The 25184-nt window shown below is 38.3% G+C and overlaps 3 protein-coding genes across 3 annotated transcripts; all 3 read right to left on the reverse strand.

The window, feature by feature from the left end:
- Window positions 1-4998: 4998 nt before the first annotated feature.
- On the reverse strand, window positions 4999-5955 carry LOC310830814 (olfactory receptor 10C1-like; the record flags this gene model as incomplete). Its single annotated transcript, XM_083710649.1, has 1 exon — window positions 4999-5955. One exon carries the CDS (start codon window positions 5953-5955, stop codon window positions 4999-5001), a length of 957 nt encoding a protein of 318 aa, XP_083566775.1.
- Window positions 5956-11280: 5325 nt separating this feature from the next.
- On the reverse strand, window positions 11281-12237 carry LOC310830815 (olfactory receptor 10AG1-like; the record flags this gene model as incomplete). The annotated part of the gene is made up of 1 exon (XM_083710650.1): window positions 11281-12237. One exon carries the CDS (start codon window positions 12235-12237, stop codon window positions 11281-11283), a length of 957 nt encoding a protein of 318 aa, XP_083566776.1.
- Window positions 12238-15968: 3731 nt separating this feature from the next.
- On the reverse strand, window positions 15969-24287 carry LOC310830816 (uncharacterized protein; the record flags this gene model as incomplete). The annotated part of the gene is made up of 3 exons (XM_083710651.1): window positions 15969-16937; window positions 21746-21810; window positions 23375-24287. 3 exons carry the CDS (start codon window positions 24285-24287, stop codon window positions 15969-15971), a joined length of 1947 nt encoding a protein of 648 aa, XP_083566777.1.
- Window positions 24288-25184: the final 897 nt, after the last annotated feature.

The raw sequence follows: 25184 nt of genomic DNA on the forward strand, positions 1-25184 counted from the left end.
AGCACACAGATATGCACAAGTCGATTCTCTTAACTCTTTTTATTTTACTATGAATTAAGGAAGAGTGTCCATAATTGTTCATGGTCAACAATCCACCAAAGCTTCTGATGACTTGTATGAATTCCTAAAAAGCATAAAAGAGTAAACTTCATCCAGTTGTACATGCATTTGGATTAAGATTATCACCAGTTGTGTTTTATCACTGTACAGAGCCACATTATATCTCAGCAAAGCACAACACTTTTTAAAAAGCCATCACATCTTCAATACCATCACATTGTTATTACTGATGCTGCCAGAACTCATTCATGTAGATTATTTTTAAAGTCACAAATTAATTTCTTTGCCCCCTTCTATCAAAGCTTTTAAGGCTGGGATGAAGAACTTGTGGTTTTCCAGCTGTTAGTGGACTATTTTCCATGTCAGCCATGGACAATGGAACTCGGATTCCACTAAAACCTTGGGGCTACCCACATATATCCCACCCGTTTTACACTGTTCTTCAGCATCAGCTGATCTATTTGGTGAAGCAGTCTTCAAACTGCAACCTCCTATTAGCCATGAAATAGAAAGCACTCAGATACAATGGGTTGTACTCAACACTGCTCGTCCACTCACAGAAGAGATTCCACTTGTGCATGGGAACTTAGATTCTCCTGAAGCACCCACACACCCTCAAAATCTGCTCTAGTAGGTTTAGCGACCTTATGGAGCACTCTGGGGGAAGGGGGGACATGTGATCAGAAAATGAAACTGAAGTTCCATTGCTTGAATGCTATGAGCACTGTAACTTTTCTTCACTGTGATCTGTGGCTTTGTAGGTAGAGTAAGGTAAAACACTGAAAAACACACGCTAGTTTGATTTGAATCGTTTATATTCCTTTATTTCTTCATTTCTTTCATGGCTTGAATTTTCTTGGTTGTAAAATAAAAATGAAGATAGATAGATGATAGAGATAGATAGATGATAGAATATCTCACAGTTGAGATTCTCCTAACAATATTTAGCTATAAATGTGTCTCTCTTCACTACACAGAGACACACATACCAGAATTAAAACACACAGTCAATCGTAATCAAAAGTTCTTTGATTTAGATGTAACAATCATACCTTACTCTCCAAAAATCTTACTTTGCAAAAGAAGTAACTGCTGTTTTGTGCTTCAGAGCGGTGCACAATAATGCACCAAACAAAGATATTTTCATATATGTGATCTCATTTATGAGTCAACTGAATTTTGAAGGAATACATTTGGGAATTTTCTGCTAATTAATCCATGGGGGTAAGAATAGGCAACAAAAAATAAATAAATGCATTTAATCCTTGGGTGACACACAAAATTACAGTTACTTCCAGAAACCTCCCATTTTTAAAGTAATTGAAAATACAGCTTTTCAATGCAATCTAAATTTCACCCATCTAATTTCCTGTGGGTAAAAGGGGCTGGACTCAAAACCCCTTTCAGGTTTTTTCTACAACCAAGCAGTATATAAATTTTATGAAATAAATGAATGGATGGATAAAAAAGACTAGGTAGCCATGTTTGATAAGAATAACATGTTTAGATTAGAATAACATGGGTCGTGCAGTGCATTGTATGCATACCAACAGCTGCATCCAGAACACTATACAGGCACTTGTGTTATACACAGTCCTTCATCAGTCTAGATAATAATCTAAGGCAAATGAAGACCAACTTTGGAGGGAGTGGAAGTTGCAGTTCAACTTGGCTGTAGTTATTTGGGGTGGCCTCCCAGCTCCAGCCTGGCTGTGGGAGGAGCACTGGCTGCTGTAGCTCACCCACAGTTGTAGCTACAAAATGACACTTGCTGAAACAAAGACAGTTTTCACTGCCAAAATCTCATCAGTGAAGGAGGGTGTTGGGGGCTGCAGTGGCAGTAGGGCCTTGTGTGGCACCTAATGTGTGTGGGAGATACTCCCCACCGCCTTCCCCACAGGGGAGAATTTTAGTAAAATCTAAAACGTGGTCATACACAAACTTTGTGTGTGTCAGAATTGGGTCTGTGAGTAAATGAATACCTAAAATTTGTTGAGAAAAGATGTCAACTGGATGACAGCAATAAACCAGAACAACCAATGTTACTGAATGTGCATCAGACTTAGCTGTTTAATAATCATATAAGACACATGTAAAAAGCAGGTTCCAGTACAGCAAACAGTCTACAAAAAGAAATAATCAAAGCACATGTAGATTTATAGTTAAAAGCAAGAATCCCTCCCAAATGATCACTGATATACAGACAGTCCAAGGTGCATTGGGTTGGGATCTGGTTGGCTTCCTGCAATAATGCAGCCACGAGCTGCATTTGAATGAAATATTTACATCCCCTTAATCAGTAGTTACGTCTTTGTTGTTTACTTTTCTTCTATGCTCCATTCTTCAGATGTTCAGCTAGTTGGGTTTTGTGGAGAGAAGACCCTTGCAATTGTTTTCTTATCTGCCTTCTGCACTTCTTTATTTCTTAGGGCATATATTATGGAATTTAAAACCGGAGTGGCAACTGTGTACATAAGAGCACTCATTTGGTCACTCTGTGAAGTGTAGCTAGTCTTGGGAATTAAGTAAGCGAAGAGGCCTGACCCAAAGAATAATGTCACCACCGTGAGGTGTGAGGAGCAAATGGAGAAGGCTTTCTGCCTTAGCTCAGCAGAAGGAATCTTAAGGATGGTTGAAATTATACGGGTGTAGGAAAGGATAATCAGTAGGAATGGACTCATGATGAAAGAGATGATCACTGCCATGACAGCAATCTCATTTTTGTAGGTATCTGTGCATGTCATCTTCACAACTGGTAGGATATCACAAAAGAAGTGCTGGATATGTTGACAGCCACAGAAGGGTAAGCTGAAGATCCATGCTGTTTGAGCAACTTGTACTAAGAAGCAAATAATCCACGCTGTGGCTGCCAACTTTGTATAGACTTGGTGATTCATGATTGCTGTGTAGTGCAATGGGTGGCATATGGCAACATAGCGGTCATATGCCATAGCTGCCAGGAGGCAACATTCTGTCAGCCCCAGGATGTTGAAGGCATACACCTGGGCTGCACATCTAGCTTTGGAAAGGCTTTTATGCTTTTTTAACATATGTGCCAACATCTGGGGCCCCATAATAGTGGTATAACCAATTTCTAAGAAAGAAAGGTTTTCCAATAAGAAGTACAAGAGAGTTTGAAGGTAATGGTTGAGTTTCAGAATTATGAGCATGTTCCCAACTCTGTTGCCAAATGTTCAGTTGGTTGGATCATGTGCAGAGAAATTTTTTATAACTGATTCTCAAATGCTCTATTCACTTCTTCTTTTTCTTAGGGTATATGTTATGGGATTTAACGAGGGAATCACTACAGTGTTCATAAAATAAATAATTTTGTCACTCACCAGCGTGTAGCTGGACAGGGGCCTAATGTAGGCAAAAAAGGCTGTCCCATAGAATAATTTCACTACCATGAAGTGTAAGGATCAGAATGAAATTTAAGGGTAGCCCAGATCATATGGATGTAGGACACAGTGATCAGCAAGAATGGACAGCAACTTCATATTTGGAGGTCTCTATTCATACCATTTTTACTAGTGGAGGGATATCATAGAATAAGTGCTGTCCAAAATTAGTTCCTGGCATTGGGTTGGTCGACAGTAGTACCTCTTGAGTTGTGTGAAAACCACTCTGAAGGAATATTTACAGCCTACTGCCTACAGAAAATATATTTACTGCCTACAGAGAAGGCAGTCTCTGAGCTGAGTTAGATTGAAAGATAGAGGTTATTGTCTTTGAAGAGTATACAGAAATGCGAGAATTGGAAAGCTGAATTTTAGTATAGGAGTAGTGGAGTTGTGAGAGAATGATCTACTCATTTCAGTAGGAAGAGGATGTATCTTCCAGTGAGAGAAGAATAATCCCAAACTAGTTAGAACATTAATGAGTGCTGATTCCCTGGTCTTTTATACTAATTCTACTAGGTAAAAGGTAAAGGACCCCTGATGGTTAAGTCCAGTCAAAGGTGACTATGGGGTGCACACTCAGCTCGCTTTTCATGCCAATGGCATCATCGTTTATCCACAGACATCTTTCTGGGTCATGTGGCCAGCATGACTTAACTGCTTCTGCTGCAACGGGACACTGTCACGAGTGCCAGAGCACATGGAAACACCATTTACCTTCCTGCTGCAGCAGTACAAATTTATCTACTTGCAGTGGTATGCTCTTACACTGCTAGGTTAGCAGAAACAGGGACAGAGCAACGGGAGCTCACCCTGTTATGCAGGTTCAAACTGCACACCTTCCGATTGACAAGCCAAAGAGGCTCAGTGGTTTAGACCACAGTTCCACCCATGTGCCTAGCTGCTAAGTCTACTAGAGATTTCTCAAGGTTGGGAATCTGAAGGATAATTGGCAAATTAGAACTCACGTGACAGAAAGTACCAACCTGTATCAGACTCTCCAGTTATTGAAACCTAAATTGTACCATGTCTGTGATAAGTTTAAGTAACTGAAGAAAATCAAAGCTGTACACTAAACAACCTGAGACATCTGATGAGCTCAGTGTGTGTATAGTTTGCTGTTTCTTTGAAGATTTCCAACTCCTGTATTATTTCTGTTTATTATTCTTGTTGTAAATTAAATCCTTTTTCTGTTTAAATTCCATACAGCAAGTCTCCGAGTATGAGTTTTTTTAAAGAGGAAAAATACATTAAAAGTAGAAGTAAAGTAATCATGCTGTAGAGGTTCCTGTACAGCAAACAGTATAAGAAATCTAATAATCAAAGAAGTTACAGATTTATGGTTAAACCAAAGAATCACTCCAAAATTATTGCTGAGGTACAGGCAATATAGATTGCTAGGTTGGAATCAGGTTCATTTCTGCAATAACTCTGTTATGAGTTAGACCTTAACAATATACTTACAGACGCTTAATCACCAATGATATGTTCTGTGCTTATTGATTTTTCTTGTTGCCATACTCCATGGTTCATATTTTCAATTTGTTGGGTTCTGTACAGAGAACAACTGTGAAACTGTCTTCTTAAATGCTCCCTTCACTTCTTTATTTCTTAGGGTATATATTATGGGGTTCAAAAATGGACTGACAACTGTGTACATAAGAGAAATCATTTGGTCACTTCGCGGAGTGTAGCTGGACTTGGGTATTAAGTAGGTGAAGAGGGCTGTCCCAAAAAATAGTGTCACCACCATGAGGTGTGAGGAGCAAGTGGAGAAGGCTTTTCTCCTTCCCTTGGCAGAAGGAAGTTTGAGGATGGTTGAAATTATACGGATGTAGGAGAGGATGATCAGTAGGAAAGGACTCATGATGAAAATAGTAGACACTGCCATGACAAGAATCTCATTTTTGGAGGTGTCTGTGCATGCCATTTTCACCACTGGTAGGATATCGCAGAAGAAGTGCTGGATGTGTTTAGAACCACAGAAGGGTAAGCTGAATATCCATGTTGTTTGAGCAATTTCTACTGAGATGCAAGTAATCCATGATGCAGCTGCAAGCTGTGCACATACCCGGCGGTTCATGATTACTGTGTAGTGCAATGGATGGCATATGGCAACATAGCGGTCATATGCCATAGCTGCCAAGAGGCAACATTCTGTCAGCCCCAGGATGGTGAAGGCATACATCTGGGCTGCACATCTTGCTAGGGAGATCCTTTTATGCTCTGTTAACAAATGTACCAGCATCTGCGGCACCACACTAGTGGTGTAACACATTTCTAAGAATGATAGGTTTACCAAAAAGAAGTACATGGGAGTCTGAAGTGAAGGGTTGAGTTTTATGAGCAGAATAATGAGCGTGTTTCCCAGCAAGGTGATTATGTATGTCACCAGAAAAACAAAAAACAGCAAGATTTGCAGTTCAGCAAGATATGAAAACCCCTCCAGAATGAACTCATTCAGATTGGTCTGGTTCTCACCTAGTTTTTCCATAGAATGCTTATCCTGTGTGGAAAAGGAAAAGGAAATGACAAATACAGATAATTAATTAAATGTGGTAATCATAGTAGAGGCACCTGGAGCATCCTAAAGACCCATCTAGTGGATGATCCTAATCTCACCTACAGAAGCCTACATGAAGCCCTCAAACAGGATAATAATGCAATAGCTCTCTCCCTAATGAGGATTTATTTCTGTGACTATGAAAGTAAGATGGCTAGCAGTCATTAGTATAATATTCCTGGAGGCAAAAAAGTTCCCAAATTTTCCCACATTCCTTCTCAGAGTTTGTAGTTCTAAATTAACTGGCATTCTCCCTGGAAATAAAACCAGTACATTCAAGAATCCTCCCATGGTTACTTTCATATTTCTCAATCTTTCAATGAGCACAGTGTAGTAACAATTTAGTTGCATTTTCAGCTTCCTCATATATCCCTGCTCTCTCCAAATGCATCCACATTGCTAGTGTACAGGTGTACATGTTGAGAAAAAAGGATGCAGTAAAGAAGCTATGTTATGTCCTCCCCCCCTGTTGACCAAAAACAGTGGTCAATGATGCAGCTCTTTAAATATTAACAAATCTATTGTTACATAATAGTTCATGGTCAACAATCCACCAATGCTACTGATGACTTATACGAATTCCTAAAAAAGCATAAAAGACTAAACTTGATCCAGATGTACATGCATTTGGATTAAGGTTATCACCAGTTGTGTTTTATTACGGTACAGAGCCGCTTTATATCTCAACAAAGCACAACACTTTTAAGAAAGCCATCACATGTTCAATACCATCACATTGTTATTATTGATGCTGCCAGAACTCATTCATGCAGATTATTTTTTAAGTCATAAAGTAATATATTTGCCCCTTGCATCAAAGCTTTTGAGGCTGGGATGGAGAAGTTGTGGTTTTCCAGCTGTTAGTGGACTATTTTCCATGTCTGTCACAGAAAATGGAACTCGTATTCCACTAAATCCTGGGGGTCACCCAAAGATCTCCCACCCATGTTTTACAGCGTATAGTATAAGCTCATCTGATCTGTTTGGTGAAGCAGTCTTCAAACTGCAACCTCCTATTAGCCATGAAATGGAAAGCACTCAGGTACAATGGGTTGTACTCAACACTGCTGTTCCACTCACAGAAGAGACTACACTTGTGCATTGGAACTTAGATTCTCCTGAAGCACCCACACACCCTCAAAACCTGCTCTAGGAGGTTCAGCAACCTTATGGAGCACACTAGGGGAAGGGGGGGGGGATGTGATCAGAAAATGAAACTGAAGTCCCATTGCTTGAATGCTATGAGCACTGTAACTTTTCTTCACTGTGATCTGTGGCTTTGTAGGTAGAGTTAGGTAAAACACTGAAAAACACACACTAGTTTGATTTGAATCATTTATATTCCATTATTTCTTCATTTCTTTCATGGCTTGAATTTTCTTGGTTGTAAAATAAAAATGAAGATAGATAGATGATAGAGATAGATGATAGATGATAGATTAGATAGATAGATATACATATGATAGACGATAGATGATAGATATAGATAGATGATAGATAGATAGATAGATAGATAGATAGATAGATAGATAGATGATAGATAGATAGATAGATAGATAGATAGATAGATAGATAGATAGATAAATAGATAGATGATAGATAGATAGATATAGATAGATAGATGATAGATAGATACATAGATAGATGATAGATAGATAGATGATAGATAGATAGATAGATAGATAGATAGATGATAGATAGATAGATGATAGATAGATGATAGATAGATAGATGATAGATGATAGATAGATAGATAGATGATAGATGATAGATAGATAGATAGATAGATAGATATACATATGATAGACGATAGATGATAGATAGATAGATGATAGATGATAGATGAAAAGATAGATAGATGATAGAATATCTCACAGTTGAGATTCTCCTGACAGTATCTAGCTATAAAAGTGTCACTCTTCATTACAGACACACACACCAGAATTAAAACACAGTCAGTTGTGATCAAAAGTTCTTTGATTTAGATGTAACAATCATACCTTACTCCCATAAAATCTTATTTTACAAATGAAGTAACTGCTGTTTCGTGCGTCAGAGCGGTGCACAATGATGCACCAAACAAAGATATTTTCATATATGTGATCTCATTCTCAATGCAACTGAATTTTGAAGGAATACATTTGGGAATTTTCTGCTAACTAATCTGTGGGGGTTAGAATGGCTAACAAAAAAAAAATGCATTTAATCTTGGGTGATGCAAGAAATTACAATTACTTCCAGAAACCTCACATTTTTATAGGGATTGAAAATACAGCTTTTTAATGCAATCTTAATTTCACCTATCTAATTTCCCGTGGGTAAAAGGGGCTGGACTCAAAACCTCTTTCAGGTTTTTTTTCTACAACCAAGCAATATATAAATTTTATGAAATAAATGAATGGATAGATAAAAAAGACTAGGTAATCATGTTTGATTAGAATAACATGAATGGAGTGGGTCATGCAGTGCATTGCATGCATACCAATAGCTGCATCCAGAACACTATACAAGGACTTGAGTTATACACAGTCTTTCATCAGTCTAGATAATAATCTAAGGCAAATGAAGACCAGCTTTGAAGAGAGTGGAAGTTGCGGTTCAGCATGGCTGTAGTTATTCAGGGTGGACTCCCAGCTCCAGCCTGGCTGTGGGAGGAGCACTGGCTACTGGAGCTCACCCACAGTTGTAGCCACAAAATGACACTTGCTGAAACAAAGACATTTTTCAGTGCCAAAAGCTCATCACTGAAGGAGGGTGTTGGTGGCTGCAGTGGCAGTAGGGCCCTGGGTGGTACCTAACGTTTGTGTGGGATATACTCCCCACAGGGGAGAATTTTAGTAAAATCTAAAATGTGGTCATACACACACTTTGTGTGTGTCAGAACTAGGTCTGTGAGTAAATGGATACATAAGATTTATTGAGAAAAGATGTCAACTGGATGACAGCAATACACCAGAAAAACCCTTTTTACTGAGTGTACGTCACACTCAGCTGTTGAATAATCATGTAAGACACATGTAAAAAGCAGGTTCCTGTACAGCAAACAGTCAGCAAAAAGAAATAATCAATGCACATGTGGATTTATAGTTAAAAGCAAGAATCCCTCCCAAATGATCACTGATATACAGACAGTCCAGGTTGCATTGGGTTGGGATCTGGTTGGCTTCCTGCAATAATGCAGCCACGAACCACATTTGAATCAAATATTTATATCCCCTTAATCAGCAGTTACGTCTTTGGTGTTTACTTTTCATCTTTTTTCTATGCTGCATTCTTCAGATATTCAGCTAGTTGGGTTTTGTGGGTTTTGTTTTATTATATGCCTTCTGCAACTCTTTATTTCTTAGGGTATATATTATGGGATTTAAAGCTGGAGTGACAACTGTGTACATAAGAGCACTCATTTGGTCACTCCATGAAGTGTAGCTGGACTTGGGCATTAAGTAGGTGAAGAGGCCTGACCCAACGAATAATGTCACCACCGTGAGGTGTGAGGAGCAAGTGGAGAAGGTGTTCCGCCTTTGCTCAGCAGAAGGAAGCTTAAGGATGGTTGAAATTATACAGACGTAGGAGAAGATAATCAGTAGGAATGGACTAATGATGAAAGAAATGGTCACTGCCATGATTGCAATCTCATTTTCACCACTAGTGCCATTTTCACCACTAGTAGGATATCACAAAAGAAGTGCTGGATGTGTTGAGAGCCACAGAAGGATAAGCTGAAGATCCATGCTGTCTGAGCAATTTGAACCCAGAAGAAAATAATCCACGCTGTGACTGCCAACTGTGTACATACTTGGTGATTCATGATTAGTGTGTAATGCAATGGATGACATATTGAAACATAGTGATCATATGCCATGGCTGCCTGGAGGCAGCATTCTGTCATCCCCAGGAAGGTAAAGGCATACATCTGAGCTGCACATCTAGCTTTCGAAATGCTTTTATGCTTTGTTTACAGATGTGCCAACATCTGGGGCACCACAATAGTGGTGTAACCAATTTCTAACCAAGAATGGTTTACCAGAAAGAAGTACATGGGAGTTTGAAGGTAATGGCTGAGTTTCACAATCAGAATTATGAGCATGTTCCCAATTCTGTTGCCAAATGTCCTGTTGGTAGGATCATGTGCAGAGAAAATTTTTATAACTGATTCTCAAATGCTCTATTCACTTCTTTTTCTTAGGGTATATGTTATGGGGTTTAAATAAGGAATCATTACAGTGTTCATAAAATAAATAATTTTGTCACTCACCAGAGTGTAGCTGGATTGGGGCCTAATGGAGGCAAATAAGGCTGTCCCAAAGAACAATTTCACTACCATGAAGTCACTTTTCAGGCCGAGGGTGTCATCGTTTATCCACAGACAGCATTATAGGTCATGTGGCCAGCATGACTAAACCGCTTCTGCTGCAACAGGACACTGCCATGAGTGCCAGATCACATGGAAACACAATTTACCTTCCTGCTGCAGCAGTACAAATTTATCTACTTGCACTGGTATGCTCTCACACTGCTAGGTAGCAGAAGCTGGGACAGAGAAACAGGAGCTTACCCTGTTATGCAGGTTTAAACCACAGACCCTCTGATTGACAAGCTCAGGTGGCTCAGTGGTTTAGACCACAGCACCACTCATGTGCTTAGCCACTAAAGTTTGGGAAGGATAATTGGCAGAAATCACCTGACAGAAAGGACCAACCTGTTTCAGAATCCCCAGTTATTGAAACCTAAAGTGTACCATGTCTGTGATAAGTTTAAGTACCTGAATAAAATCAAAGCTGTACACTAACCAACTTATTGAAAAGCCTGTGACATCTGATGAGTTCAGTGTGTGTATAGTTTGCTGTTTCTTTGAAGATTTCCAACACCCATATTATTTCTGTTTATTATTCTTGTTGTGAATTAAATCCCTTTTCTGTTTAAATTCCATACAGTAAGTCTCTGAGTATGAGTTTCTTTAAAGAGGAAAAATACAGTATACAAGTAAACTAATCATGTTGTAGAGGTTCCTGTATAGCAAACAGTATAAGAAATCTAATCATCAAATAAGGTACAGATTTATGGTTAAATCAAAGAATCACTCCAAAATTATTGCTGAGGTACAGGCAATATAGGTTGCTGGGTTGGAATCAGGTTCATTTCTATAATAACTGTTATAAATTAGACCATAACAATATACTTACAGCCATTTAATCAAAAATGATATGTCCTGTTTTTATTTATTGTTCTTGTTGCCATACTCCATGCTTCAGATTTTCAACTTGTTGGGTTCTGTACAGAGAATAACCGTGAAACTGTCTTCTTAAATGCTCCCTTCACTTCTTTATTTCTTAGGGTATATATTATGGGGTTCAAAAATGGACTGACAACTGTGTACATAAGAGAAATTATTTGGTCGCTCCGCGGAGTGTAGCTGGACTTGGGAATTAAGTAGGTGAAGAGGGTTGTCCCAAAAAATAGTGTCACCACCATGAGGTGTGAGGAGCAAGTGGAGAAGGCTTTTCTCCTTCCCTTAGCAGAAGGAAGTTTGAGGATGGTTGAAATTATATAGATGTAGGAGAGGATGATCAGCAGGAAAGGACTCATGATGAAAATAATAGACACTACCATGACAAGAATCTCATTTTTGTAGGTATCTGTGCATGCCATTTTCATCACTGGTAGGAAATCACAAAAGAAGTGTTGGATGTGTTTGGAACCACAGAAAGGTAAGCTGAAGATCCATGCTGTTTGAGCAACTTGTACCAATAAGCAAATAATCCACGCTGCGGCTGCCAGCTGTGTACAGACCTGGTGATTCATGATTTCTGTGTAGTGCAATGGATGGCATATGGCAACATAGCGGTCATATGCCATAGCTGCCAAGAGGCAACATTCTGTCAGCCCCAGCATGGCGAAGGCATACATCTGGGCTGCACATCTTGCTAGGGAGATCCTTTTATGCTCTGTTAACAAATGTACCAGCATCTGGGGCACCACACTAGTGGTGTAACACATTTCTAAGAATGATAGGTTCACTAAGAAGAAGTACATGGGAGTCTGAAGAGAAGGGTTGAGTTTTATGAGCAGAATAATGAGCATGTTTCCCAGCAAGGTGATTATGTATGTCACCAGAAAAACAAAAAACAGCAAGATTTGCAGTTCAGCAAGATATGAAAACCCCTCCAGAATGAACTCATTCAGATTTGTCTCGTTCTCACCAAGTTGTTCCATAGAATGCTTAACCTGTATGGAAAAGGAAAAGATATATACAAATCATGTATTAAATCAGGTAATTATAGTAGAGCTAGCTGGAGCATACAAAAGGCCCATCTAGTGCAAAATCCTAATTTCACTGTGGCAAAACAGAAGCCTACGGGAAGCCTTCAAACAGGACAATAATGCAATAGCTCTCTTCCCGATAGTATTACTGTCTGTGACAATGGAAGTAAGATAAAGCCATTGTGACTAGCAGCCATTGAAACTTTCTCGAGTGTAATTAGGATAATCTTACTGGAGGCAAAGAAGTTCCCAAATTTTCCTTAATTCCTTCTCAGAGTTCTAAATTAACTGGCATTCTCCCTGGAAATAAAACCAGTACATTCAAGAATCCTCCCATGGTTACTTTCATATTTCTCGATCTTTCAATGAGCACTGTGTAGACACAATTTAGTTGCATTTTCAGCTTCCTCATATATCCCCGCTCTCTCCAAGTGCATGCACATTGCTAGTGTACAGATGTACATGTTGAGAAAAAAGTGCAAGAAAGAAGCAGTGTTATGCTTTTTTGCGGTTGACCAAAAACTGTCGTCAATGATGCAGCTCTTTAAATATCAACAAATCTATCATTACATAGTTCTTCATGGTCAATAATCCACCATGCTTCTGATGACTTGTATGAATTCCTTAAAAAAGCATAAAAGAGTAAACTTGATCCAGTTACAGTTATAACCAGTTGTGTTTTATCACTGTACAGAGCCACATTATATCTCAGCAAAGCACAACACTTTTTAAAAAGCCATCACATGTTCAATACCATCACATTGCTATTATTGATGCTGCCAGAACTCATTCATGCAGATTATTTTTAAAGTAACAAACTAATTTCTTTGCCCCTTGCATCAAAGCTTTTAAGGCTGCGATGAAGAACCTTTGGTTTACCAACTATTAGTGGACTATTTTTCATTTCAGTCAGGGACAATGGAACTCGGATTCCACTAAAACCTGGGGACCACCCATAGAGCTTCCAACCATGTTATACAGCATGCTTCAGTATCAGCTCATCTGAACTGTTTGGTGAAGCGGACTCCAAATTGCAATCATCTATTAGCCATGAAGCATTTCGGAAGCATGTCAACGTGCAAGTAGATAAATAGGTACCGCTCCGGCGGGAAAGTAAAAGGTATTTCCATGTGCTGCTCTGGTTCGCCAGAAGCGGCTTAGTTATGCTGGCCATATGACCCAGAAGCTGTACGGCAGCTCCCTCGGCCAATAAAGCGAGATGAGAGCTGCAACCCCAGAGTCGGTCATGGCTGGACCTAATGGTCAGGGGTCCTATTAGCCATGAAATGGAAAGCACTCAGGTACAATGGGTTGTACTCAACACTGCTGTTCCACTCACAGAAGAGACTACACTTGTGCATGGGGACTTAGATTCTCCTGAAGCACCCACACACCCTCAAAACCTGCTCTAGGAGGTTCAGCGACCTTATGGAGCACACTGGGGGAAGGGGGGGGGACATGTGATCAGAAAATGAAACTGAAGTCCCATTGCTTGAATTCTATGAGCACTGTAACTTTTCTTCACTGTGATCTGCGGCTATGTAAGTAGAGTAAGGTAAAACACTGAAATACACACACTAGTTTGATTTGAATCGTTTATATTCCTTTATTTCTTCGTTTCTTTCATGACTTGAATTTTCTTGGTTGTAAAATAAAAATGAAGATAGATATATGATAGAGATAGATGATGAATGATAGATGATAGATAGATAGAAAGATAGATGATAGATAGATAGATGATAGATAGATAGATAGATAGATAGATATAGATATATTAGATAGATAGAGATAGATAGATAGATAGATAGATAGATAGATAGATAGATAGATAGATAGATATAGATAGATAGATAGATAGATAGATAGATAGATAGATGATAGATAGATAGATATAGATAGATGATAGATGATAGATGATAGATGATAGATAGATAGATAGATAGATAGATGATAGATAGATAGATAGATAGATGATAGATAGATAGATAGATAGATAGATAGATGATAGATAGATAGATAGATAGATAGATAGATAGATAGATAGATAGATGATAGATAGATAGATAGATGATAGATAGATAGATGATAGATAGATAGATAGATAGATATAGATAGATAGATAGATAGATAGATAGATAGATAGATAGATAGATAGATAGATAGATATAGATGGATAGATGATAGATAGATGATAGATAGATAGATAGATGATAGGTGATAGATAGATAGATGATAGATGATAGATGATAGATAGATATAGATAGATAGATGATAGAATATCTCACAGTTGAGATTCTCCTAACAGTATCTAGCTATAAAAGCATTACAGACAAACATACCAGAATTAAAACACAGTCAGTTGTGACCAAAAGTTCTTTGACTTAGATGTAACAATCATACCTTACTACCATAAAATCTTACTTTGCAACAGAAGTAACTGCTGTTTCGTGCGTCAGAGCGGTGCACCATGATGCACCAAACAAAGATATTTTCATATATGTGATCTCATTCTTGATGCAACTCAATTTTGAAGGAATACGTTTGGGAATTTTCTGCTAACTAATCCCCGGGGGTAAGAATGGCTAACAAAAATATATATGCATATAATCCTTGGGTGATGCAAGAAATTACCATTACTTCCAGAAACCTCTCATTTTTATAGGAATTGAAAATACTGCTTTTCAATGCAATCTAAATTTCACCCATCTAATTTCCTGTGGATTCAAACTTCTTTCAGGTTTTTTCTACAAACAAACAGTTATATAAATTTTATGAAATTAATGAATGGATGGATAAAAAAGACTAGGTAGTCATGTTTGATTAGAATAACATGAATGGAGTTGGTCGTGCAGTGCATTGTATGCATACCAACAGCTGCATCCAGTACACTATACAAGGACTTGAGTTATACACAGTCCTTCATCAGTCTAGATAATAATCTAAGGCAAATGAAGTCCAATTTTGAAGGGAGTGGAACTTGTGGTTCAACATGGCTGTAGTTATTTGGGGTGGCCTCCCGGCTTCAGCCTGGCTGTGGAAGGAGCACTGGCTGTTGTGGGGCGCACTGGCTGCTGGAGCTCACCCACAGTTGTAGGCACAAAATGACACTTGCTGAAACAAAGAGAGTTTTCAGTTGCAAAAGCTCATCACTGAAGGAGGGTGTTGGTGGCTGCAGTGGCAGTAGGGCCCTGGGTGGTACCTAACGTTTGTGTGGGATATACTCCCCACAGGGGAGAATTTTAGTAAAATCTAAAACGTGGTCATACACACACTTTGTGTGTGTCAGAATTGGGTCTGTGAGTAAATGGATACCTAATATTTATTGAGAAAAGATGCCAACAGGATGACAGCAATAAACCAGAAAACCATTGTTACTGAGTGTGCTTCACACTTAGCTCTTCAATAACCATGTAAGACACATGAAAAAAATCAGGTTCCTGTACAGCAGTCTACAAAAAGAAATAATTAAAGCACATGTAGATTTATAGTTAAAGCACGAATCCCTCCCAAATGATCACTGATATACAGACAGTCCAGGTTGCATTGGGTTGGGATATGGTTGGCTTCCTGCAATAATGCAGCCACGAGCCACATTTGAATGAAATATTTACATCCGCTTAATCAGTAGTTATGTCTTCAGTGTTCACTTTTTTTCTTTTTTCTATGCTCCATTCTTCAGACATTCAGCTAGTTGGGTTTTGTGGAGAGAAGACCCTTGCAATTGTTTTCTTATAAGCTTTCTGCACTTGTTTATTTCTTAGGGTATATATAATGGGATTTAAAACTGGAGTGACAACTGTGTACATAAGAGCACTCATTTGGTCACTCCGTGAAGTGTAGCTAGTCTTGGGAATTAAGTAGGTGAAGAGGCCTGACCCAAAGAATAATGTCACCACCGTGAGGTGGGAGGAGCAAGTGGAGAAGGCTTTCCACCTTTGCTCAGCAGAAGGAAGCTTAAGGATGGTTGAAATTATACGGACGTAGGAGAGGATAATTAGTAGGAATGGACTCATGATAAAAGTGATGGTCACTGCCATGACAGCAATCTCATTTTTGTAGGTATCTGTGCATGCCGTTTTCACCACTGGTAGGATATCACAAAAGAAATGCTGGATGTGTTTAGAACCACAGAAGGGTAAGCTGAAGATCCATGCTGTTTGAGCAACTTGTACCAAGAAGCAAATAATCCACGCTGCGGCTGCCAACTTTGTACAGACTTGGTGATTCATGATTGCTGTGTAGTGCAATGGGTGGCATATGGCAACATAGCGGTCATATGCCATAGCTGCCAGGAGGCAACATTCTGTCAGCCCCAGGATGGTAAACGCATACATCTGGGCGGCACATCTAGCTTTGGAAATGCTTTTATGCTTTGTTAACAGATGTGCCAACATCTGGGGCACCACACTAGTGGTGTAACCTATTTCTAAGAAAGATAGGTTTACCAAAAAGAAGTACATGGGAGTTTGAAGGGAATGGTTGAGTTTCACAAGCAGAATTATGAGCATGTTTCCAACTAAGGCAGTAATGTACATCAGCAGAAAAAACAAAAACAGCAAGATTTGCCATTCAGCAAGGTATGAAAACCCTACCAGGATGAACTCATTTAGACTGGTCTGGTTCTCAGCTAGCTCTTCCATAGAATGGATATCCTGTATGGAAGAGGAAAAGGCAGATCTAGATTAATAAAATCAGATTATTACACTATTGATACTGGTCTGGCTTGCATGTCACACCAGGCAAAAATGTAATTTAGGATAAAGGAATTCTACAAATCCATAGCTGGTCTGGAGAAAGTTAGGGCATTAGAGTGGATTCAAATCTCATGGCATGGCATGGCATGGCATGGCATGGCATGGCAGCAAAGTGATCAAAGAAGAACAAAGTAGATTAAATTTTCTTCCTGGAAGCCCCCATTCTCATTTATGATGCTAAATTATGGTTTGCTTAGCCTGGCATGCAGACCAAACCATTATCTTTCCCACTCCCTCATTTTCAATCTTTCTCAGAACTGTTTTGTTAATGAATGTAATTACCCCATGAACCTCATACACAAATGTCTTTGAAATTGGATTAAGAATTGTCTAAATTATCACATGCTTGAATTCAAAACAGATTTTACAAAATGCTTAGGAATTTAAGAAGTGCCTGCTGAATCAGCCAAAAGAGCTATGTGGTTCATCATTCTGTTCTTACACTGGCTTTCTATAAGACCCCCAAGAGGGTGTGAATACAATAGCACTCATAAATGGGCATTGTTCCCAAATTTTCCTAATTTATTCTCAGATTTTTGGGATATATTACCTGAAGTAAAATGAATGGATTCAGAATTCTCTCTTGGGTCCTTTTATATTTTACAATTTTCTACTTTCTAGCACTATGTGTGCATAGTTTTATTTCACTTTCAGCTTTCTCATATATCCCCCCCCCCAATCTTCCACATGTTGATAATGTACAACTGTACATATTGTGAAAAAGCGCAGAAAAAGCACTTTCCTGAGTAGATTTTTTGGTGAAGCAAAAATAGTGGTTTGGCTTACAGCTCATTAAATACTAACAAATTTATAAGTGCATAAGTTTTTGTGGTCCACAGTGCATAGTTAAAGGTGTTGACTTGTATGCATTGCTAAAACAGTGTGAAGAAGTAAACTTGATCCAATTGTACATGCAGTTGGATTAAGATTCTTATAAGTGGAGGACCGCACTGCATTAAAACAACACAATTTTGTCATGTGATAATATGGTCAATGCAAACACATCATGAATAATGGTGCTGCTGGAAATCAAAACTAATCAGTTCATGTCAAATATAGTAGGTTTGCAGTTCTCAAATGTATAACATGCCCTGATCCAATCATATGAACTCTAACCCCGAATTAGGAACTGTCCTGAGATAACCCTGTGAGAGGAAAGGCAGTCTAGAAAACTGCTAAGTAAGAAAATATTTTTGTAATTCAAAGCAAATCTGATTATGTTTATATGGCTCTTAGTGAGAGCCATATAATTTACAGAATTATGAGGTGGTCCAATGACTTTTTATCCATTCTCTTATTTGTTTTCTTTAGCTTTTTCAAAACTAAAATCTCTCTAAGCAGTTAGAAAGCACAGATCCTGCCACACATATTCAAAATGGGGCCATAAATGTCACTGGAAGTGGCATAATGTGATTTTGTAACAACATCTCCAGGGGCTGTGTGGAATTGAGAGAGACAGAGAGGGGAGAGAGGTCTATCCCTGTTTGATGTTTTGCAGACTACACCTTCTTTTTCATTGGAAATAATGTGCAAGGAACCCTTTTAAAAAGAAGCAGCTTGCTAAAAATTGTTTGGGTAACCTTGTATTACTGCATCCAACTTACTGAAGGTATTAATGACATTGCAAGCTCATTTGATGGAGTCAGTTTGCCAAACAGTAATCAAGAACAGTGGATAGATGCCAATTAATACATTGCACTCTTTTCTTACTCCGGCTTTCAAAGCATCACAACATTCTCAACTGTCTTAAAAACATAATAAATGGGCACAGTCTGTGACAATTCCAGTGTGAGTCAACACTATTGTCATCTCTTGGACTAATGTGTAGATTTAAATTTGATTATTCATCAGCTCTCATGCTTTCCAAATGTCCCAAATGCAAGTCATCCACCTTGCAGGTAGAATAATTTAAAAAGAGAGACGTCAAGTGGCACCCATGAATCTGCTTTGAATCATTTGCATTTTATTCATTAATTATGTCTCTTTCCCTTTCCTTTCCTCATTTGTTTATTTCCCTCACCTTTACATTTCTTGATTATGATTCTAAATGAATCAAAATAAATATACATATGATCCCATTGTTGGGAGTTTCCTAGGAACTGGGTCTAGTTGTCAAGATTGCTGTCCTTTACACACACACACACACACACACACACACACACACACACACACACACACCAGAATGGCTGCCTACTGTTTTGTCAGTGACTGTCTTGTCAGCCTGACGTGGCACCTCCTCTCTCCCCCAGACATGCAGCACCATTTTAGATTGTTTCCCAATCCCCTCCGGCCACTGTGGAGGCTCATGGGTTTCCACCTGTCCTTCAAATAAGGCAATCCATGGCAGCCCTGGGGTGGCATGGCCATCTACTTATCCCGGCCAACCACTCAGCACAGCATCCCGTCGGCTGGGAACATCCTTAATACACATACACACACCTCAACACCAGAATTAAAACACAGGCAAGCGTATTCATGTTTCATCAGAATTTATGACCTTTGATTTTGATTTAACAATCATACCCCCACACCCTTAAAAACTTACTTTGCAGAATGAGTGCTTGCTCTTTCTTGCTCCAAAACAGTGAAAAATGGAGTCTCAAACATAGGTATTTTCATAGATGTGCTCTCAACCTCAATACAGCTCAGGATTGAAGGAAAGTGTTGAGAATACCCTGCCAATGAATTCATGGAAGCAACAAAATTCTATGTATTTAATCCACTAAAAAGAAGTGGTGTTATCTCTAAAGTTGCAAGGAACATCAAATTACAAAAATCCTATGTTTCCAAAGCCATTTAAGATACAATTTTCCAATGGCTTTTTATATATTTAGCATTTCTAAATTCTTTTTGAATACTGCTTTTAGTCTCCCCCTTTTATAATCAGACCATGTGTATGATTTTTATGAAATAAATAATTTATCTTTGTGTGACTGTTCAACAGACACATTTTCAGAGGAAGCATAAGAGTGGTAGCAAGTCCTGCTTCCGACCTACACATTTGCTAGAACATCAGCATGTTTTCTACCAGGTGTGCAGCATTACTTTTGCTAAACTGGAGCATTGCTCCACCACCCACCCTAATATTTGCACATTTTATATGGATGTTTGAAGTGAAGTGACTAGGCACAAGCCGATGCTCACATCTAGGTGGAATTTTGACGTATTCACTGTATTTATACCATCCAATGCTTGAGGGAACCTAATTCCGCAGAGAAAGTGTTGGGAGCATTTCTCTGATAAAATCCATCAGGGATAGAATGATAATAAAACAGTGTTGTAGGAAAATTCAGGTCAAAAGACCTCTAGAGAGTTCAAAAAGTGCTACATGCAGAAATATATTTTCCCTTTTGGTATGGAGATGAAACAGGCAATATCATTACAAATTCATTCATTAGTGCTTGGTAGGGAAGAATCTGTAAATTATGCTTGGTCTATAAGAATACAATGAATGGGCATTTGCTAAAGATACCCTTTTAGATAAATTCCCATCAGTATTTCTAGTCCAGGTAGACAAGCTTTCAACTCCCACAGTTCTCTTAGGAGGCCTCTCTCCCACAGCCTTCCTCTCTATTCCCAAAAATGGGGATGGAGAACCTGACCATTGGCAATGCTGCCTTTGGTAAAACAAAACAGAGCAGAGTTTTCATCATCACAGAGTAAGCATTAATCAAATGTGAACATTATGGTTCTCAGGTGTGCAATGTTGCAACCACACACTGTCATAGTGCACATCATGGTGCATACCTCAACAACAGGTCTGGAGACAAAACTCATTTCTAGTAAGAATACGGGGGCGGGGAGTCAGTAGCTAGAGTCAAGTGCAAAGACACAGTCTGGAATGTGAAATCTGTGGGCATTTAAGCATTTTCTGGTCTTATAGAATATAGTGAATGTGTATATATGTATGCATGTGTGTGTGTGTGTATCACCCCACCTTTATTTATGCCTCAGCTCAATGTAGCATATATGTTTCCTTATTTTATCCTCACAACCATATGTGAGGGAGTTTAGATTAAAGAGCAGTGATTGTCCCATGGCCACCCAGTGAGCTTCATGGCTGAACAAGGACTTGATCCTGAGTATCTTCAGTTCTATTCTGACATTGCAACTAATACATTACTGAAAGGATCTGTGAAACAGGAATGGAATACAATTTTGATTTGCTTCACATTTTAATTTGAATCTAAATAATTCATACTTCCTGAAACAATATTTTAAACAAAATGCTTCTATCCTTTGAAATCTCTTTAAACTTCTCTGAATTTTGCCATTCAGTTCTCCAATAAATAATCTGTACACAAATGTGTATTCTGGGGGAAAGTATACCTAGAAATGCATTTCTTAGTGAAAATAATGCAGAAATTGCATTCTGTTGGGCAAGATTGCTTGTAATAATGTGTATATTAAGGTATTTCCTTTATTTTGTGTTTTATTAAAGCTTTTTTATCCCAACATTCTGGTACAAAAGGCACTTTGCATTTGAAGTCACAATGCCATTTTAAAAACACCTAGCAATATAAAAAGGAAGCAGCAATTGAAACAAAAAATAGAATCATTATGTGCTACATATAAAATAAAATCTGCAGGAATGAAATGGTATTTTAATAAACAATGAAAAGCCGTGAAGGGGCTTTTTTATGTTTCATAATATATCTGCAGCCATTAAGGTTTCCTCTCCTGGTTCCATTCAAGTGTGCTTTTACTGTAAGCTGAAAATTGTCATCCTCAACTCTGTTCATTTGAATGATTTGTGTACAGCGCTCCATACCTGTACTCAGAGCAAATTGAGTATAGAATGTTAGGGATACAAATTAAAGAAGAACACTGCAAGTCATTAACAGACAAAGAGAAGTTTGACATGAAATACATTGCAGATATGGTATCAGGTGTAGGACAGTAGAGCATGGCTTGGCTAAAATGTCCCAAAGAGTCACAAAATCTTTCATGTTTGGATTTCATTGAAAAGCTCCATGCTATCTTGGAAGCCTTTAAGTCTTCATTCCACCAGTTAGGACAAATGGACATAATTCAATTCAATTTCTCTGGACAATCTTAATTTCCATGAGTAAATGCTTTCTCTTCCCCACCAATGTCTCAACTGCCAATTGCACTTTTGCATTCCGTAGGCTATAGATGATAGTGTTGAGAGCTGGTGCATTTTGTGAAGTATGCATATCAGAAATATGGCAAGCAGTTGGTGAAAGATGCTCATGGGAGTAGGGATGGTAGTCTCCTGGCCACAGATCCTCTTTTCCAAATGGTGCCAATATCCCTCCCAAGACTGGGGATCCAAGGTTAGAGTCATCCATGAAATGTCTAAAAGAACTCATAGCAATGAAGGTTTCCATGTTAAGTCAATCCTTAGCATTGTGGTATTAGTTATTTAAAATACAGAATTACCATCTCTTTTATTCACCTTTCTGTTAACTTTGGAACAAAAGTGCCTGAAACATATTGGTTCCCAAAGTCATAATGATGGAAGTTAACCAGAGGAATATTTTGAAGATTTCACCTTTGAATGACTTCAGTTCTAAAAAAATTACCAAAATTTGCCTAAAGTGGGATTTTAAGGTACATATAAGGTTGTGCTCAAGAAATTATCAGTGAAGACAAAATATCTATCATCTATCTATATCTATCATCTATCTATCTATCTATCTATCTATCTATCTATCTATCTATCTATCATCTATCTATCATCTATCTATCTATCTATCTATCATCTATCTATCTATCTATCTATCTATCTATCTATCTATCTATCATCTATCATCTATCATCTATCATCTATCATCATCTATCATCTATCATCTATCTATCTATCTATCTATCTATCTATCTATATCTATCATCTATCTATCTATCTATCTATCTATCATCTATCATCATCTATCATCATCTATCATCTATCGTCTATCATCTATCATCTATCTAATCTAATCTAATCTAATCTAATCTAATCTAATCTAATCTATCTATCTACTTTGGATCATGCATACCACTATACTGAAATGATCACATACAAGTTAGTTGATCAAGGTTCCATATTTATTTGCAACTTTCACTACTGGCAGTTACAAAACAGTACACCAATTTTTGGGGGAAACTAAGGTTAGAGGACATCACATGCCTATTGCATTTTTTCGGGAATATTTAGCATCATATGGTAAAACAGAAATCACATGCCTCTCAGCTCATCACACACCATGTAACATTTTATTTTAAATAAAGTTCAGTTGTCTTGTTCCACCATTTATTAACAGTGTGTCTCAGTTAATCTCAGTTCTTGTTAAAGGTCCTAACTTTATAATGTTATCTAATTAATAACTTACTTATTGCTCTTTTCACTTCTTTGTTCCGTAGGCTATAAATGATAGGGTTAAGCGTTGGAGTTATGATATTGTAGAGAACCCCAACAAGCTGGTCCTTTTCCAGTGAGTAGCTGGAGGTAGGTCGAAAATATGTGAATATCCCAGAGCAGTAGAACAGAATCACAACCGTGACATGAGATACGCAGGTGGAAATGGCCTTGTGACGATGTCCTTTTTGCCGATTGTTGAAAACAGCATGAAGAATCAACGAGTAGGAGATCAGAGTAAAGAAAAAAGGGCTAAAACCTACAAATACACCCACTGTGAAAAGTGCCACTTCATTAATTGATGTGTCAGAGCATGAAATACTCAGCAATGGAGGAATGTCACAGTAAAAATGACTGATCACATTAGATCTGCAGAAAGACAGGCGGAATGTGAGTGCTGTATGGAGAGTAGCATTGAAGAAGCCACAAGCCCAGGATACTGCAGTCAGCTGGAGACAGGTCCATTTAGTCATGAATCTTGCATAGACCAATGGGTGACATATAGCAAAGTACCGATCCAAAGCCATAGAGGCAAGAAGAAATCCCTCAGCACCCGCCAATGAGATAAGAAAATACATTTGTGCTGCACAATCCAGTAAGGAAATGTGTGGAGATTGGACCCAAAGATCTATGAGCATTTTAGGGAGAGTCACAGAGATGTAACAGATATCTAGGAAGGAGAGATTGCCAAGAAAGAAATACATAGGTGTGTGGAGGGACTGATTTAATAGAGACACAGTGATGATGATTGAGTTGCCCAAGAAGCACATAATATACATTGTGAGGAAGAGGATGGTGAGCAAGGACTTCCCTCTTTTAATAGTTACAAATCCCAGAAGTACAAATTCTGTTATTGATGTTTGGTTGTTAAAGAAGGATGTGCCCATGGTGTCTTATCTGAATATTACAGTTAGGAGAGTGCTTTTTTTTAGAAATTTCAGTACTATTCCGCATTATCAGTGAAAGCTTTCCAGGCATAATGCAACTATATAGACTGTATCACCTTCATGGTTTTCCGTATGCAACAAATTCCACTGTGTGGTTGTACCTGAAAAGCAAATTATTACACTCACTGTCCATGAGCAAATATCACACGTATGAAGGTTAACAGGATTTGCTACCCCCTCCCCTTATATACTTAGGTCAGTTTGATCTTTTTAGGACTCAAACTCCTGCCCTCAGTTTCATATACCAACCATCATCAGTTCTTCTTTACATTTGTTAAGCTCAGTCTTAATGACCTTGCAGCTGAGCTTTCCATGCAACTTCTGGTTGCTGCCAAAACTGTGTTAACCACATATTGGAAAGCTCCTACATTACCACCCGTTGGAAGATAGCTTATTAAATTATTAAATAAATAAATGCATAAATGTTGGGATAGATAAGCTGATGTTGTAGATTAAATTGCATTATTACCCGAGGAAAAAATAAACCAGTTCCTCCAGTTTCAGGATGTGTGTTTTCGTATGGGAGAATCAAACCATTTTATAACACACTAGAATTTACACTAAAAATTTGTCCCATTACATATAATTTGTTTGTGTAAATATGATAATAGAGTAGGAAAATATTGACCAGTCCAGCCCATACCATGGCTTCCTGTCAGGAAGTGTGCATTCTGTGATATGCAGACCACAGGCACCGTCTCAAGTGAAGATCTCGGGAGTTTCAAAAGAATTTATATTTTGATGCCTCTGACCACATCATGGACACTTCCACAAAGAAAAAAATAACAAGAGGTTTGAAGAGAGGGCACACTATTTGTGCGCTCTTAGAAATAACAT

Source organism: Podarcis gaigeae (genome assembly GCF_964106915.1).
Source record: "Podarcis gaigeae genome assembly, chromosome: 13".
Lineage (NCBI taxonomy): Eukaryota > Metazoa > Chordata > Lepidosauria > Squamata > Lacertidae > Podarcis > Podarcis gaigeae.